The 12926-nt window shown below is 55.2% G+C and overlaps 1 protein-coding gene and 1 long non-coding RNA gene across 20 annotated transcripts in view; one reads left to right on the forward strand and one right to left on the reverse strand.

The window, feature by feature from the left end:
- The window catches only part of PLEKHA6 (pleckstrin homology domain containing A6), a 143217-nt gene extending 132290 nt beyond the window's left edge, over window positions 1–10927 (forward strand). For 18 of the 19 annotated variants that reach the window (XM_019432601.2, XM_019432614.2, XM_019432691.2 and 15 more), the window contains 5 exons: window positions 508–675; window positions 757–890; window positions 1390–1535; window positions 6266–6389; window positions 7013–10927. In XM_019432601.2, coding sequence (XP_019288146.2) covers window positions 508–675; window positions 757–890; window positions 1390–1535; window positions 6266–6381 — 564 coding nt within the window. In that variant the 3' untranslated portion in view covers window positions 6382–6389; window positions 7013–10927. The remainder of the gene's footprint in view (window positions 1–507; window positions 676–756; window positions 891–1389; window positions 1536–6265; window positions 6390–7012) is intronic. The other variant, XM_019432637.2, reaches the window with a different exon arrangement.
- LOC128778825 (uncharacterized) lies at window positions 10386–12438 on the reverse strand. The gene is made up of 2 exons (XR_008424570.1): window positions 12167–12438; window positions 10386–11994 (listed from the first exon to the last, which is right to left on the reverse strand). It is a non-coding gene; the product is annotated as an uncharacterized LOC128778825 (long non-coding RNA).
- Window positions 12439–12926: the final 488 nt, after the last annotated feature.

Raw genomic sequence — 12926 nt, forward strand, 5'->3', positions numbered from 1 at the left:
GATTCCTGGGCCACACAGGTATTGAGTGTGGAGCTGGGAGTAGCCCCAGGCATCTGCCTAAGTTTTCTTTCCACCACATTTCAAAAATACAGGAAAATTACGATTCGTAAGTCCTACCCTCAACCAGCTTGCATTCTACCTGGTGGGTTGGAGCTTGTCTGATACGCAACAACTAAAGGCCAGTGTCAGGCACACTAATCAACTGCCCAAAACGTATGGCACAGAATATGGGAACACAGGCTACAGCCAGATGCGAAGTACCAAGTACTGACGAGACCTGTCGATGAGATTTGGCGTCTGGGCCTTTGCAGCCGTCCCCGCTCTGGACAAGCAGCACGGAAGGAAGATAGCCGGGTGGTGGGGCCGCGGGGCGGTGGCCGGATGGGGCGTGACGAGCAGGGAGGACACAGGCCTGTTTTGCGCTGTCTGGAGACACGGGTAGCAGGGGAAATGGCTGCCGACAGCAGGACAGGGGCCCCGCGTGGTCACGGCGGTGCTGTCCCCTAGGTGCGCCGTCACCGCAGCATCCACGAGGTGGACATCTCCAACCTGGAGGCGGCCCTGCGGGCAGAGGAGCCTGGCGGGCAGGCCTATGAGACGCCGAGGGAGGAGATCGCCCGGCTCCGCAAAATGGAGCTGGAGCCCCAGCACTATGACGTGGACATCAGTAAGGAGGTGAGTGAAGTCCGGGAGGGCGGAGGGGGAGGAAGCCTGGAAGGGGGTGGGATGGGGGTGGTGACCCAGGTCCCTCCGCAGCTGTCCACGCCGGACAAAGTCCTCATCCCTGAACGGTACATTGACCTGGAGCCCGATACTCCCCTGAGCCCCGAGGAGTTGAAGGAAAAGCAGAAGAAGGTGGAGAGGATCAAGACGCTCATTGCCAAGTCCAGGTAACAGGCCTGGGCGAACCTCGACGACATCTGCCCACCCAGGCACCCAGGGCACCTGGGACATTAGCGCCACCGAATCCAGCACCCCACCCCATGCCAGTGGGAGCCCTGAGCCTCCCCAGCGGAGAGCGCGTGGAGGCCGTGGCTTGAGGCAGCGGACCAGGCCCGGGCCCGTGGCAGGGGCCGCGACGCTGCCGCCGTCGGGGGTCAAAAAGACAGCTGGGTGCAGGCACGTGCTGTCGTCAAGACAAACTGATGGGTTGCCCTCTGGTGACCTCTCTTCCTCGTCGAGGCCGCCCTAAATGTTCACCTGAACCTTCTGATTAATTTTAAAACATTGTAGGAAGGGGCCCCAAAATGTGTTCGGCCAGGGTCCCACTCACCCCATTCACAGGCCTCCTGCCACCCTGCCAACCTCAGTCCACAGGCCCCCGCCCCAAGCCAATGGGACCGTCCTGTCCGCCCCCCACTCCATGTCTGTGTGTCTGTGCCTCCTCAGTATGCAGAACGTGGTGCCCGTCGGCGAGGGGGACCTTGTGGACGTGCCCCAGGACTCAGAGAGCCAGCTGCAGGAGCAGGAGAAGCGGATTGAAATCTCCTGTGCCCTGGCGACCGAGGCCTCCCGCAGGGGCCGCATGCTGTCTGGTGAGAGGGGCCGGGCCTCGCTCCTCCAGGGAGACCGGCTGACCAGGTGCAGGGGAGGAAGCTCAGTGCTGCGAGGGGGCCAGGGACAGAGAGACCGTCAAGATCAGGATAAGCATTTATTGAGCACCAGGTACTGTGCTAGGCTCCGCGGGGTGCAGAGGGGCCAGAGTTGCATCCAGGAGCTCAGAGCCATGGTGACCCTCCCAGCAGCTCCGCAGAGGAATGGCCAGAGGCCACGCAGGAAGCAAGAGAGCCCCCCACCCCCCACCCCCTGGACAGCTCGAGGAAAGGCACAGCCAAAAGGTGATAACTGAGTCTGGTTGGGAGTGATAGGCGTGGAGTGAGGGCCAGGCATCAGGGCCTCCTTTCATGGCCCTTTCCTGCCGCGTGCACATGGGAAGGTGGAGACGCTCTAGGTGGCCGCAGAGTTGAGAGTGATACAGTCACCAGCCTGGCTCCGGACCCGAACCCACTTTTCTGCTCATTAAAGATGAGCATGACGAGTGGACTTCACACTGACCCAAAAGCGAGAGGGTTCCAGGCAGACACGGTGAGGCCGGAGCCAGCCTGAGATATGGCCCCAGAGAAGGTGAGAATGGAATCAGGAAGAACGGACGAGGCTCCAAGACAGCGATTATGTCATGAAGCCTGGGGGGGACGGAGCGCGTCCTCTTCCTCAAGACAAAAGGTGGTGAGGACAGAGACGAAGAACTTTGAGGGCCAGTCCAGAGGGAGGCCCAGGAAGGATGCCAGGGTTACAAGGGCTTTGGTCGAGGAAGAGGAAGAGGCAGAGACAGGGGTGCTGGCCACAGGGACGGTAGCCTGGGCGAGGTCAGGCCTGTGGCCAGGAGCCCGGTGGAAGGCATGGCGTTTCATGCTGGTGATTAAGAGGGGTTTGAATTCTGGCTTTCTGAGGCTCCATCTCCTCCTCTGTAAAATCCAAATCAAAATACCTGTCTGGTGGTGCAAGGAATGTCAACAATAAATGCTCAGCACCTAGCGCGGTGCCTGGCCCTTCGTCGGTGCTCAATAAATGCTAGCCAGGTGTAGTCGTGGTGGCGTTGGTGATGGTGGTCGTGGCTCATTGAAATAGCAATAGATGAAGGAGAAGTAGGGTCTGTTTGTGGTTTTTCCAACTATTTTAAATATGGATATTTTTAGAAACCAGAGGGTTTTCAGCTACCACAAGGGGGATTTGAGTACGCCTTGAGGAAGAACCTACTGGCAGTTAGAGTCTAGGGGACATTAGATGGGTGGCCGAGGAAGACCCCCCCGCCCGGGGTGCGGTGGGGGGCGTATTTCAGAAAGAAGCTGTCAGTTGGGCTGGAGTCGAGGACACGAGAAAGGGACGGGCTTCAGACAGCCCCATCCTGCAGCCAAGGGCGGCAAAACCAGTTTGGCTGCACGGAAGCCTCTAGCTAACCTCTCTGTACTTTAGCCATAAAGTGAACTTGAATCTTTCAAAGATCAAATTCCCCGTGCTCTGGGCAGAAGGCAACTTCCTGTTTCGAGGGTTAGAGCACACAACACTGTTTTTAAAACTTCCCTCTGCCTTCGCCGCAGCCCCTGGCTCTCTCGGCTGTAGTCTCCCAGCCAAAGGTTCCATGAAAACAGAACCCACCCCAGCCTATCAGATTTCCCTCTTGATAGACACCGGCTTACATTTCAGGGTCTACGCGCTGAAAGCAAACTATCCTTCGCTTTTGCCAAAACCCCAACTATTTAAAAAATGGCACAGCGGGGCCAGACCTCAGACTAAGCCCACTGTCCCCCCTGCCCCTTGGCTCGTGGCCCAGATTCCCAGAGCTGCTGCTCTGCCAGGGACAGCGAGGACTGTCCCTGGGCACATGCCGTGCGGGCATAGGTCCAAGCCCGGGACCTGAGTGCTGGGCCCGGGGCCATAATAGCAGGGCGGCGTGCACAGGATGGAGGCGTGGTGCCTGAGCGTGGGCGTGTGGTCAGTAACGAGCGCTGGAGCGCTTGTCGGTGTGCCCAGTGTGTGCAGACTCAAGAATGGTGTATACGGGAAGATGTGGCAATTTTTAATATGTGTGTGTGGCATGATGTCCCGTGTGGTGTCTGTATTCGGGTGGTGTTGGCAGAGGCGCACGTATCTGTGTGTATTCGGGTGTGAAGCGTGAGTGTATACGTGTGCAAGATGTCTACGGATATGGTGTGGAGACCATTATTTATGAGCACAGGTGGCATCCGGTACACCGTTGGAGTTACATATGCGTAGGTGAGCATACAATAGGAGGATGGAGGTGGTGTTTACGAACGTACGTGTTTGTGTGCGATTGGCGCTTTTTTTTTTGCAGTATCGGGAATGATCAAATGCACATGAGCGTATGTCGTATATATGTACACGTGGCAGTACTGATGTATCTTTGTGTGCAGGGTGGGAGAGAGCACGTGTGACATTTATTTGTTTGTGAAAGAGAGAGCGTGTGAGCAGGGAGGGGCAGAGAGAGAGAGGGAGAGAGGGAATCCCAAGCACACTCCGCGTTGTCAGCTCGGAGCCCAGCATGGGGCTTGATCCCCATGAGATCGTGACCTGAGCCGAAATCAAGAGTCGGACGCTCAACCGACCGAGCCTCCCAGGCACCCCGTGACCAATTATTTATGCATGCAGATGGGGTAGTACTTGTGGACACACAGTAACAATATCACATCTGTCCAATCCATAGCTGCTACATATGTGAATTTTAACTATTGCAGTGCATACATTCCTGATACGTATTTCGTACTTTTCTGCCTTGGTAAGGAAGTTATATTTAACGTAACCCATGTTGCTTGCTCTTGCTAATTTAGTATCGTTGTAAATATGCTTATTTTGTGGATCTGTTGAAGGGAATGCCCTTAGAGGCTATAGTTGGTACAGACTGTAGCTATGCTAAATGTTCCCAAACTGTTACACTTTTAAAGGTTTTATATCTAATTTTGCAAAAGACTTTTTCTTCCTCAGTCGTGTCTTCTTCTAGCTGTCAGTAGGCCTCTTGATTCCTTTCTCTCCCCTAATTTCCCTGCTTCTGATCTCCCAGGGGGTAGAAACCCAGCAGGTCAACACCTATTAGAATAGTATAGAAATTGGGGCGCCTGGGTGGCTCAGTCGGTTGGGCATCCGACTTCAGCTCAGGTCATGATCTCGCGGTCCGTGAGTTCGAGCCCCACGTCAGGCTCTGTGCTGACAGCTCAGAGCCCGGAGCCTGCTTCGGATTCTGTGTCTCCCTCTCTCTCTGCCCCTCCCCTGCTCGTGCTCTGTCTCTCTCTGTCTCAACAATAAGTAAAACATTTTTAAAAGTTAAAAAAAAAAAAGAATTGTATAGAAATGAAAGTAACTGGAGTCCAAGGAGCTCATCTATGAATAAGTGTAAGAGCCTCACTGCATGCACATTGGAACATCAATTTGGCTTTCCTGAAATAGCCCTTGCCTGGTTTTTTTTTTTTTCCATCTTTTTGACTATTTTAGAAGTCGAAGCTGCCACATAACTAACCATTGGGTCCACGATACAGACAGACGCACAACTGTGTGTTTCGAAAGCGTTTGTGAGTGTGTTTGTATGTGAAGTTACACGTGTGTTGGGTCACGTGGAAGAGAACAGATTTGGAAGTGCACGCGCACACGTATCTGAGATGTTTGCAGCGCGTGTGGAGGTATTATTGGATCCTGTGCACAAACTATGTATTGTGTGTGGGCAGACACAACTTCCCGCTCACGGGAAAGTTCCAGGTCTTATATACAACTGTGGGTGTATGTATATATGCAGTGGAAGCTGCCCCGGCCCCCTCTCTTGCGCCGAGGGCAGGGAAGGTGATGAGGTCCAGGGCAGGGTGGAGAGCAAGGGACTAGGAAGTTCGATGCCAGGATCCTTCTCTTGAAGGAAACAGTGTGACCCTGGGTGAGGTCTGGTTCTCCTCTGAGGCCAAGTGAGGACGTTCTGTCTGCCAGTCTCCTTGCCTCACAGCCACACCGCGGTGCCCAGGGGCCTGGAGCCCGCACAGAGCTGGTCCCTCATAATACGACCCCCACTTCCCATTGCCCTTCCACTTGGCTAGTCTCAGCATGGCATCATAATGTAATAAGAGTAAAATCCATTAATTCAAATGTCACCACTTTTAAGGTTTGTAATGATTTGTTTGGCTTGGGGGTGAAGTTTGCCCTTCCTGGATTGAGGAGAAGGGGGTTCCCTGGTGATAGCGGGGCCGTGTTTCCAAGACCTTGAGCTCGTCTAAGTCCACGGAGCTCACTTCAACCCTGCCGGAAGCCTCCGTTTAAATGGAGGGGATTCCCCCACCCCGGTGACAACTTGGATCCAGTCGTCAGATGGGGGCCTGACGATCTGGGCTAGTGTGATTTTACTGCACTATTCATCATCATCGTTAGCGACGCCACCGTGTATAAGGCGCCGTGGCTGGTCCCCTCCGTGCCATCTCCCCGTTGCGCGGACGGGAGTGGAGCCTCCGCCCAGAGAGGCCGGCCTCGGCCGCGGTCACACTGGTTCTCAGCAGAGCCCGCAACCGCCCCGTCTCCTCCGGGGACCCCGTGCTCCTCCGGGGCGCCCCGGGAACGAGGCCAGCTCCGCTTCAGCTCCCCTCTCTGCTTGCCTCCTGCCTGGCTCCCCGCCTGGGGAAGGGCCTCGCTTGCTCTGGGTGCCCCGCCTCCCCGCCCCTCCCCCCCCCACCTCCACCCACCCACCCCTATTCACCTCCCTGTTCATTTCTGTTTCCAGTGCAATGTGCCACCCCAAGCCCTCCCACCTCCCCTGCTTCCCCGACTCCACCAGCCAACCCCCTATCGTCTGAATCCCCACGGGGCACCGACAGCAGCCATACCATGCGGGTCTGAGCTCTGACGTAAGAACTTTTCTTCTGTATTTCATCCACCGCGGGGAGTGGGTCCCCCGCCCCCCACCCCCGTGAGCCATCCACACCCCTCATCCCAACATCGCTTCTCCTGCACCCCCAGTGCCCCCCCCCGACCCCCGCCGCTCCCTCCCCTCCCTCCATCTGCTTGAGACCTCCGGCGTCACGTGCAGTGCTGGGCTGGCGCCGGCTGGCAGGGCCGCTGCTTGGTACCGCAGTGCCCGCGGGCTTTGCTTCTCCAGAAGCAGACAGGGACAGAGCTGAGGCCCCCGCTGTCCCTCTGTCGGCCAACAAGCCTTCTACCTGTTGAGATGCACAGCGGTCCTGCCTCGGAAGCCCCCAGGTCACCCCCAGATCTTCCTGTAAATTAAAATCACACTGGAAACGGTAGCAAAGGCTGTGCATCTTCCCCTCCCCTCGCACACAGCCGCTCAGTATCAGGCAGGTGGAAAAGAACACGGACTTCCATTCATCTGTCCCCCTCTCAGGGTTGGGGGCGTGGGGCGGGTTTCCGCAGGGTTCTACAGGAAGAGACCTCTGTCTCCCGGGGAAGCTTGGCTGGAGTCGGTTCTCGTCCGGGTAGCACCTCTCTGACCCGTTTCTCTTTTCTCTAGTGCAAGCCCTGGCCGAGGCCAACGCCGTGAAGCTGCACAGAGCCACGTTCTGAAGGCCGCCTCTGCCCCCCCGAGGTCCTGGTTCCCCACCCCGGCCCCCCCCGCGCCTGCGCTCCCATGGGAATGCTGCAGGGAGCCAGGCTGGGGGCCGGGGTTGCCGCCGAGAGGATGCCTCAGTGTCCACACGCCCGCCACGCCCGGCCCCGAAGCCCCTCGCTACTCAGATGGTGGTCCTCGGCCAGGGCCTGAGAGGGCGGGCAGGGAGCACCCTCCTGTCTGGTGCCCAAGTCACAGGGAGCTAGGCCTGGCCCTGCCCGGGCTGGTGATGGCCTTACTGGAACATTTCCTGATGAAGAGGATGCCCTGGTGGGAGAGACGCCCTGGGCCGTCTTAGGTTAGGACTAGGGGAAGATGGACACTCTGCCTCTTCTGGGCCCTCTTGACACCGAGGACGGCACCTGCCATCATGTCCTTCCCCCATCAGCCCCACCCTACTGCCCCGGCTGCACCCAAGGCTTTGACACATCTCTGCTTATGGGTGCTCCTTTGGGGTCCAGTGGAGACTGACCACCCTGCTTGAGCCAAAGACAAGATAACAAGACATGGGGAGAGGCTCCTCGGCTCCCGGAGGGGACGGTGCTGGCTGTGGGTAGAGAGCAGCACGCAGGTCTGTGCAGCGTCTGAGGGCAGGTTGAGAAGGGGTAGAAGAGAGAAAGGGAGAGTTGGAGGCGAGTGGGAGGGAGGACAAGGAAGCAGCAGGAATCGTTTGCAAGAAAAAAGACAAGGCAGAGATGCAAAGAGGGGGTATGGGATTGGTTTCCCCAGGATGGAGCCTTAGCTTCGTGCCAAGTACAGTGCCGGACTGTCAGCTCCGCTCCTCCACCGGGTCCCCCAGATCCGCGGGCTGCCCGCACACTGGCTCCCGGAGGACCCACCAGCAAGCACGTGGGGGCCTGAGGCCGTGGGGACGAAGGTGTGGGGATGCTGGTGTGGGTGAGCAGGTTGGAAGATGGCTCTTTCTTAGGTCTGGGCCTAGCGTCTGCCTCCCCCTACTAGGCTCAGGGTCCGAGAGAAGGACCTGTCTTCTGTAGGGTGTAGTCAGCCTTGGGGCCTTTCCTAACCTTGTTCGGGACATTTCCTTGTCCCCCTTCCCCTTGGAATGGGCTGTGGGCCAGCTGAGTGAGTGCCCTGGAGAGGTAGCACAGCCTTAATCTGGGAGGCCAGATTCTAGGACCCCACCCCACATTCCAGGCGTCCGGATGAGGCCGTATGGAAGGACTCCCTTCCGGCCTGGCTGTCTCACAATCCACCTACCCGGGGAGGCCAGTGGAGGAGACACAGAAGCAAAGCTCATCCTTCCTCCTCTGCGGCTCGTCTTCGAGGACCGTAGCCAGAGAGGAGGGAGGGGAGAGAGTGAAGCTGGAAAAACCTCGGCCCCTGGGCCTTCTCTCTGCCAGAGCTGATGCCCGGAGACTTCCCGAGAACGACTACTTTATCTGCCGCCAACTCTTCTCCACCCCTTCACGGCTGGGACAGTTACTGGTTCATATGCAAGTAAAGATGGCAGTTGATTCAACAAATATTTATCAAGCACCTTTTATGTACCAGGCACTGTTCTAGGTGCTTAGGATATTCTCGTGCTTCTGCGGGATTGCAGGCTGGGGAATTTCACTTCACTTTTAGCAGAGGTGTTGACCGTGACCTTTGGCTACATTTCCCATCTTTAGCACAGCTCGAGCACCCCAAACCTGTTTTTTTTCCCCTCCCCTACACACTGGCGGGCGGGATTGGCCCTCTCCCTCTTTCCGGCACCTTTCTCCACCCACAAGAAACGGCTCTTTGGGGGCCTTCCATGCCTTCTCCTTTCTTTGTCTGTCTCTCCTTTTTTAAAGTGGTATTTTTAGAACTACATGTAAAATACCAAGGATTAACGCCTGCCACCTCGCTCTCACCTCCCGTTTCATAAAGCTGGCTCTTTATGTTGCTTTACATGCCTTAATATATGTTTTATGAAGATTATACATATTATAGATATATACATAATATATATATTTGTTTGGATGTCTGGTCCTTTCCCAGAACTCCTGCCCAGGCCCATTTTCTCCCCTTCACTTTCCACACCATTCCTACCTAGCACGTTGTGGCCACACCCCATGCCTTTTGATCCAAAGAAGGGGAGAGGACAGACTTATTTTAAGACAGATCTATTTTACGCTTTTATTATAAAAGCAAATCTATTTTCAAAATGTGCAATGTCTGAATGGAATTGGCCAATGGTAGGAGGAGACTGGGGCGGCTGCCTCTAGGTCCGACCCTGTGTCCTTCCCTATCCCCACCCTCCCCACCACCCCCCCCCCACACCCCCGGCAGCTTCCTCCTCCTATTCTCCAGTCTGCAAAGGACCAGTCCCCAGAGCTCACCCAGAGAGCATCTTACCAGGGCATCCAGGCTCTTGGAAGTCCTGGTCTAAGGATTTGATTACAACTGTCAACTCTTGATGACCGTCTAAGGTTACGGGATGTGAATCCTCTCAAAGGAAATGTTTACAGTTGTGTGCACAAAAGCACACCCGTGCGGGCACACACAGTCCCCCGATGTGCTCCTGGACCTCCTCCCTTCATCGGTCTGCTGGAAAGGGCAGACAGTTTAATGGCAGCCTATGCTAAACAGCACCAAGAATTCTGTTCCCTGATGGAGCCAGGATGCAGTGCAAAGGCCAAAGGAAAACAGTTTGGGATCGCAGGTCCTTCAGCACAGACACATTCAAGTTCCTCGGACTTCTCACACTCCTTGATCCCTTTCCGGTCTGGGTCACATCGACGACCTCTGTCTCCCTCTGTGACCTTTCCTCTGGGGGCTGTTGATAAGGGGACGGTACCTCGGTCTGGCATCCAGACTGCGAAGTCAGCTTCTGGGCTGAAGCGAGTCCCACGGACAAGGTAACATCTCAGCCTTGCCCAGGAAGCCCCCCGGGGACTTTCATCTGGAGGGCTGCCGCTGGGGCGCTGAACTCCGCCGGCTCGGCCTTCCACGCTCTTATCCGCCCACAAAGTAGGCAAGGGGCTCTTGCCTTGCAAGGTTTCGGGCAGAATGGAAGTCTTTTGTCCAGATCCGGAATCAAAGGTTTGGGACTGTCACAGAGCTCCTGGCCAGCATTTGAAGCCTGACCTCCCAACTCTGACATTTACTGACACCCTATTCCCAGCCTGGAGCATCTTGTTATGAATGAATGGGGCCCAGACGGAGGCCCGGGGCTAAGTGACCCACCGGGAGACAGCCCTGGTTACTATTCTAGGGCCTTCCCAATTAGCACATTACCTTCCTGATCAATAACCAAGAGGCTGTAATCAAATACCGCTACTGTCACTTTAAAGATTTCCTGAGGTCGCAAGCTGTGCATACTTGCTCTCCTGCCTTGGGGAGAGGCATGGTCTTGGGGCAGGGCTGAGAATAGCAAGACGGAATCAATTCCTTTCCCCTGTAGGCACCCCCCACCTGGCAGCTCTTAAAACTAAGGAAAATATGAAATACACGTATATATACATATATCTATTTATGCACATACTGGGGCCAATTTGATTTGCTAGCATTAGACAATAAACCATACAAGGAAATGTATGATCTCAGTGTCTTTATTTAGTATAAAAGTGACCTTAGAAGAAAAGTTAAAGTTAGATAAACAGAGGGCATCTCTGTTGGGGACCAAACATCTGTAGCAGCTGCTTTAGCATCATTCTAGCCAACAAGCCCCTCCCCGGGGAGGGGCCTCCTGACTGAGCGTGAACGTTCGCTTCCCCCGCCCCGCAGCATTCTTTCTAGATCTAGGTACTGAAGAATCCCAGTGAGCCCTGCATTTGTATCTTGCAAGTTTGTATAAACCCAATACAGGAAATAAAATGAATGGTTTGTACACGTGCTGTGTGTTTCTCTCACTCTGTGACTGCCTGTGGCTGGCCTCGCGGTTCCTGGCAGCTTACGAGCTTGGCAGAAAAGGGGAGAGGGTCTGGGGTGGAGCCTTCCCTGTGGCTAAAAGCAAAGCTGGGTCCGTGGTATGCTGCCACCGCGCTCATCTCTTCTGTCCGGGTAGCCCCGAGTCAAGACGTGTCCCAAGCAAGGTCCTGGGTAACGAACATTAATTAGATCAGTGTTCAGATCCTGGAGACTTCCCTTGACTCGTCTCTGAGAATGACAGTAGAACTACAGGAGAAAATTCTTAGGTGTTCTCAATTACTACACAATGCCCTGTACTTCTGCTTGAGGGGACAACAAGGTATATGATTTGGGGAGGGGTATCAGAAAAGCCACCCCAAATTATACTCATCCGGCCTCAGTGCTTTGGGTTTATGACCTTTGGCAGGTACAGAGTGATTATCAGCTATGGATCCTCAGCGTGAAGGACTTTATCAGAGCTTCTCAATTTGAAATCTTGAGTAATAGTCAAGAAGCCCTGTGAATTCTATGCGGTGGAGAGTAGAAAGAGTGAGCCCAGGAGAGTGGCAGGCCTCAGATGGGCCCCTGCAGGATGTCTCGGAAGAGGTGGAGGCATTAATGGTTCAAGGTAGAGAAGAACTTTGAGAAAGAAGAAAGGGGAAGGCAGGCCTCTTTCAATTCCTGATTTTGCTTTAGTCTGGTTCTAAGGGCTGATTTCAAACTCTGGACACCTGTTCTCCTTCCTAAAGAGCTAGCAGAGAGCATGCGTGTGTTTAACAAATAATAGGAGTATATTTGGGGGTTTTGTCGCATCCCCAGGAGAGCTAGACGCCCTGTGGTCCTTTGTGAATCCGGGAGAACTGGGATCGAAGCAGACTCAAGACAAAAGCCACTGGAGCTGGAGGAGGTGCCCTGGAGAACTTGCAGCTCTCCAGGGCCTGTGTCTGTCTGCAGTTCCCTTGGGGCCAGAGCTGGAGGCTTGGAGAAGAGGTGTGGGACAGGAGAACACAGGACATGGCTGGGTGTTGCTGTCTCCACAAATGGGCTGGTTCCTGTCCAAGAACGATGCCCATGGGGGGGAAAAAAAAAAAAGAAAAGAAAAGAAAAGAACGATGCCCATGGATCTCTGCCTGCTCCAACTCCCGGCCCAGATCAGCCTTCTAATCAAGCTAGGCTGGGGTTGGAAACGGGGGTGGTAGTCAGGAAATGTAAGTGAAAACGCACCTAGCAGAATGCCCTCCAAAGAGTGCTGCTCTGGAACGTCGTGGTCATGTATTATTCTTGGAGAGAGGCATGATGGGCTCAGGCAGGCAACCAGTCTTCGGATCCTGCCTCTGTGGCCAGGGAACGAGGCCCAGTCCACAGCCCCCTCATCCCTGAGCCTCCGCTGCCTCCTGGCCCTGCTCCTGGCCCTGCCGAAGTTTGGACAAGTCACCAAAGTTCCTGAGTCTCAGTTTCCTGGTCCATGAAATGGGGATATCAACCACCATTTTACGGAGCTCTAGAGAAAGTCAAATGGGAACACGAATGACAACCACTCTGAAAACTCAAATTCATCTACAAATGTGAGGAGGCAGTGGTGACGTGATGTAGACCCCTGGGGAAGAAAGAGAACGTCTCCCAAAGACGTTCTCCCACGTTCTCCCACTTTGCTACCTCCACTGCCTTCGACAAAGACATCACCAGGGCCCCTGCTGTCCAGCCCTTTGAGATGTCCCTCCGCTCCCCACCTCTATTCCTCCAGCTCCAGCCTTCCAGGGCCCACAACCTCCTCCCTGGGGGGTGCTCCTAAGAAGGGGCACCTGGGTGGCTCAGTCGGTTAAACGTCGGACTTCAGCTCATGTCTTGATTTTGCGGTCTGTGAATTCAAGCTCCGCGTCGCGCTCTGTGCTGACAGCTCAGCGCCTGGAACCTGCTTCCGAGTCTGTGTCTCCCTCTCTCTCTGCCCCTCCCCCGCTCACACTCTGTCTCTCTCTCAACAATG

This window comes from Panthera pardus, unplaced genomic scaffold, assembly GCF_024362965.1.
Source record: "Panthera pardus isolate Hobbes unplaced genomic scaffold, ASM2436296v1 HiC_scaffold_21, whole genome shotgun sequence".
NCBI classification, from domain to species: domain Eukaryota; kingdom Metazoa; phylum Chordata; class Mammalia; order Carnivora; family Felidae; genus Panthera; species Panthera pardus.